Source organism: Labrus mixtus, chromosome 23 (assembly GCF_963584025.1).
Source record: "Labrus mixtus chromosome 23, fLabMix1.1, whole genome shotgun sequence".
NCBI lineage: Eukaryota > Metazoa > Chordata > Actinopteri > Labriformes > Labridae > Labrus > Labrus mixtus.
The window spans coordinates 21,084,063-21,089,062 of record NC_083634.1 but is presented as its reverse complement, the minus strand read 5'-3'; the positions used below and the strand labels follow the sequence as shown (position 1 = coordinate 21,089,062).

Here is a 5,000-nt window from a genome sequence, read left to right as displayed (position 1 = left end):
GCAGCACATTCAGTAACAAACCAAACAGAGGAGTGACAGGACAGCCGACCAATCAGAAAGTGTTAGCAAACACTATTTGATTCCATGTGTTATAAAACGATGAATCTCTGTTGCCATAACGACGTTGTCTCAAAAAATAACAGAAGCTTTAAAAGTCGGGGGGCGTATTTTGAAGTCAAAGCATCAGTCACAGAAACGATGAGCAACCTCTAAATTATACAAACACATCGGCAACTTTTTCAGTTTTTGCAAATTGCAGACGTTGTTGTCATTTTTACCCGACCGATAAATCAGCCCGCCGATACTAACGGCCGATATCAGCATATCCAGTGACTATCGGTATCGGCTATCTTTATCTCAGATATGCGTCGATATTATCCGATTATCAGAGAGTGACTTACCGGGACGGGGTCGCTGCGAGTGGCTATCTCCAGCAGAATGATGGAATAACTGTGAAAACATACGGACGTTATCAACTGGATTTATGTCTGAATGAAGAGTTACACTTTAACATTGTGAGGAATCATCTCTGCTTTATGTGGACTAAAACAATCCCCTTAATGTTAAACCAACACGTGAGGATTAAAAGGTATGTTTAGGGTTTATAAGAAGTGGATGTTGCCATGGTGATGTCACTCATTCTTTCTGGATTACCATTTTAAAGCTTTACATTTTGTGATTTCATCTCCATCTTGGTTTTCTGTTTTCAACCAAAACAAGTCAACCTGTGTGAGATACCTGAACACGTCTCCCGCCAGTGTCGGCTCCACGTTGGTGTTCTGAAACTCAGGTGGCATGTAAACCTCCAGCAGTCTCTGCTGATAGGTGGTGAGAGGCTCCGCCCCGTCGCCCATGCGATACATCCTCAGACCGTAATCTAAAAGGACAAACCACGTGTCAATCAAGTATCAAACGATTTAAGTCATCCAATGAGTGTTCAGGAGTCTAAAGAACAGTCTTAGGCTATTAATCCTGGCGTTCCCGCGCACACAACCGGCTGTGTCATGACCGTAATTGTAAATATACGTGCTGTATACAACCACCTGCTGGGCGGGATGTGAACTACAAAGGTTTCTGTTAAATTAACTCTGAGATCAGAACTCACAAAATAAAGCTCAATAATCAATAGGAACATCAGATCAGCTGAACAGACCGTCAGCACTCTTGAATTTGTGTCTCCAACAGTTTCTGGTGGTTTGGTTTAACGAGTGACCGTGTTCACTGAGGACTTTCAGCCGGATGCGTCCGCAGACGTCATTGTCACAGCAGCTGCTGAAAATGGAAAGACTCCTCATGATTGTCTCTTTTTAATTTTTAATGAATTGAAAGCTGGGAGTTGGTTTCCCATGTTTGCCTCTGTGCAGTGATGATGACTCTTTGTACAGCTGTGGTCTATCAGCTTGTCTCAAACCTTTCTGCCATTGTTGTCCCTGCTGCTGCGTTAACTTACCCTCTGCATCTACACTAACCCCTACTGTTCATGCACATACTGCATCTATGTACATTTTTAAGGATGTGCACAGGCGACGTGCCAAACAGACGCAGGGGGTGCAAAAAACCCCTAGAATATCTCATGATTGTCCAAGCTAAGGCTAGCTTAGGATAGGACAGTTGAATAGAACGCTGTATCGTCTGCGTATAAACAGATCTCTACTTTCAGAATGTTTGAGTGTTGTGACCATGGAAATATGAAAAGCCTCGTAGATCACACTGTGATTTACCGGTTATTTTGCAGACCCAGCGGTCGTCTAAGACACAGTTTAGAGACTTCAGTCGGCCATGACAGATCCTGTGTTGGTGAAGGTACGACATCCCTCTGGCGATGTCCGTAGCGAAGGAAAATCTAAAACAAACAGAGTATTAATTAGCTGTGTTACCCGAATGTTTAATTTAATTACAACTCTGTCAATCAAGAAACAGGAACATGCTGTGGTAGCCTAAATTATGTGCACATGTGTGTCTACCTGAAGCCCCAATTGAGCGGGACATCCTCGTTAAGAAGAACGTCGTTTAGGCTTCCTTTTGGGCAGTACTCCGTTACTATGGCAACATTAGGCACCTCAACACATCCGCCGATAAACTTGCACAGGTTGGGATGATCTAGCTCCCTGGAGACAAAGACAGGAAAGTGTCAAAGTATTTCGTTGAAATATGAAGGTCATACAAGATGTGGGCGGGTGAGGAGGATGTATCTTACCTGACCTGTTTGACTTCCTGTCTGATGATCTTGGACAGAGAGAAAGTCTTAGTTTGAATCCTCTTGATGGCCACTGTCCTGCCATCACTGGAGAAGGAAGAGATTATTAAATACAAAATGTTTCATAACAGTCTACATCCTACATGTGTACATCCTACATGCCACAAGTCTCATAGTCTCCCGACTATGAGACTTGTAGCACCAACAAGTATTTTAATGTTTGAATTAAAGGGATAGTTTGGGGTTTTTTTGAAGTAAGGTTGTGGTATGTGTACTGTAGATAAAAGTCATTAGTTTCCCCCAAACTTAACAGACTTAATCGTCCAGGTGCTTTTGGACTTTAGGCTCTTAATATGAATCACAAAACTCTGACTGACTGGTGAGAATAATAATAATAATAATCTTGTTGGTTGGTCAGGTAGTACCGATGGTATCGTATTTTTGACAGCATTCATCAAAATTCACATTCAAGAACTTCAACTTCTGTCAGAAAAAAGGAGGACTGTTCTGAGAAAAGATGAGGATAGAAAATGTAAAACAGACAAACACTATGTTGGCTGGATGATGTGTAATGAGCAGACAGGCAGACAGATGGCGTACTATATCCCAGTGCTGGTGAAGAGTGTTTTCCGGGTCCCTGGTTGGCCGATGTAGGAGCTGAGAGCCGTCACACAGCTGGTGTTACTGTCGCTGTTCCCCACAGGTACGCTCATGATACTGCCCATGGTCATACGAGCCTCCTGATCTACACACAGAAGAAAAGAGAGTGAGAGGACTTACTTACTGATGCCATGTTGGTCAAGTTTTTACAAGAGCATTATGAAATGATTCATGTAATGACAAATTGTCGTCTTTCAACCAGTTCAACACAATGTTTTTGGACCAACCCAAACCCTTTCTAGTCCCAGACTTGTGCGCGCCATTGTAGACTAATTGCAGCCCTACATACATTTCTGATCTTTTGTGACCACTTATAGGCAAGTCCCTGACCAGAGGACCTATCTGATCTTGAATGTTGGAGTACCTTGTTTTATCGTTGCGTAGTCGATGATCCAGCTCTCGTCCCACAACAGCTTCCGTTTCTGATACTTCAGCCACTACAACATAAAGATGAATTGATAAGTCTTCATCACTGTGTATGATTTATTCCTGTATGAGTGTAATGTTGTTTCTCACCACAGCAGTCAGTATGAGGCAGAGGCAGAGCAGGCTGAGAGGCAGGCCGATGGCTAGCTTGGTGGTTGCGCTCATGGGGCAATCGCCACAGTCAGCTGGACAGGTGGAACAAAGCTCCGCCTCCTCACAGAGACCATCCCCACAAACTAATGGGCAAGAAAAGAGAAATCACTCTGATGTAACTCGATAACAATACTGATACCTTTTTTAATACCATGGCACACAAAAATAGAAGTCCTTCTGGCAAATTTTGGTAAAAATTGTAACGGCAAATTGTAACGTTGGGGCAGTAAGTGCCAATGAGTAGGGGTTTTAAACTGAGGTCATGACCACTGCCATGGACATAAGCCGATAAAGTAGAAACAAACTGCAACATTACCTACCTACAGCAGGCTGCACAGTGCTCTTGGCCTCAAGGGCCGCCTGCATGCGACCAACTCGAATGTGAGCGATGAGCGAGGTTAGGCCGGCATGGAACAAAACCACCTGCAAGACAATGAACTGGGTTTACCTGGTCACTTAGTATCACCCGCCATGGAAGTAAGGGGCATAACTCCACTTTATACTGACTGTAATGATCTAAAGATTGATTTAGGTAATCCTTAGAAGAGTGTGAACCTTAAAGATATAAAGCAGTGTATCATCTGCATATGAAGAACTGCAATACATAGCAATAACTAAATAAAGTGAGGCAATATGAGGACGATAACTACGGAGCCGAACAAAATCCACAATGTGTAATGTACTGATCGATCTCACAAATGACTACACAACAAACTTCTAATCCCTTTGTATGCTGATGATGCACTGCTCTACCTCTATTGTTAAAACGTTGTACTAACACTACAACAGTAACTCTGGGAACAGGAGAAGATTTCCTTCAGAGCTTTCGTTCTTAACTTTGTCCTTAAAATTGTACCTACTCAACCTGTGTTTCTGAAAGGAGATCTCTCTTCCCTCCACTGAGGTTTCTTAATTTACTCCTAGGAGCAGCTGGGTTGGAAACAATCGCTGTTCTGGGCCTTAAAGTCTATTGAGGAGCTGTTGGTGATGTCAGGAAGTACAGGTAAACTGGTCCTGACGTGCGAGTGTCTTACCCTAGCAGTCCAGTTGGTCTGGGTCATCTTTCCGGAGGTGGAGATGGTGTGTGTGACGATTTTTCCGTCATCAGGAATCCAGGGACCACAGATGCTCGCCGACGTCTGAAAGTTTATTTGATTATTATTACTCAGTACTATGAAACATTGATGGAATTTCCTGACCGTTTAGGTCTTTTAAAATTTAGCTTTTATTGAAGTAGTAGTTTTAGTTGATCGTCAAATCATGAGCTAGCATGTTGGAGCTAGCTAAGGTTCAACCGTAACGATTGCCAAGTTTTACGACATCGCTGCAGCTCTTAAGACAAAAGTCCAAATGAAAGCGTGCACCATGTATCCCAGTGGACAGGAGTGGATGTTGGCGTGATGGATGCAGCAGTTTTCTCCGTCAGCGTCCACCCAGTTGGCTGGACAGTCCAGATGTTCACAAAACTTGCGAGCTGCTTCAGCGTCTAGGATTGAACTGAATACAACAGAGAATTTGAGAGGATCAAATCCAGCTTTTATAAGATAGTGTGAGTCATTCCATC

General features: G+C 43.2%; 1 protein-coding gene across 1 annotated transcript in view; it reads right to left on the bottom strand.

Moving 5' to 3' along the window:
* LOC132958790 (atrial natriuretic peptide receptor 1-like) overlaps window positions 1–5,000 on the bottom strand; it is an 11,287-nt gene that overhangs the window by 4,844 nt on the left and 1,443 nt on the right. Inside the window, exons 4-14 of the mRNA XM_061031829.1 lie at window positions 4,801–4,933; window positions 4,471–4,575; window positions 3,757–3,859; window positions 3,374–3,519; window positions 3,222–3,294; window positions 2,798–2,942; window positions 2,198–2,284; window positions 1,965–2,108; window positions 1,722–1,843; window positions 739–877; window positions 402–450 (exon numbers count right to left, since the gene is read on the bottom strand). Coding sequence (XP_060887812.1) covers window positions 402–450; window positions 739–877; window positions 1,722–1,843; window positions 1,965–2,108; window positions 2,198–2,284; window positions 2,798–2,942; window positions 3,222–3,294; window positions 3,374–3,519; window positions 3,757–3,859; window positions 4,471–4,575; window positions 4,801–4,933 — 1,246 coding nt within the window. The remainder of the gene's footprint in view (window positions 1–401; window positions 451–738; window positions 878–1,721; window positions 1,844–1,964; window positions 2,109–2,197; window positions 2,285–2,797; window positions 2,943–3,221; window positions 3,295–3,373; window positions 3,520–3,756; window positions 3,860–4,470; window positions 4,576–4,800; window positions 4,934–5,000) is intronic.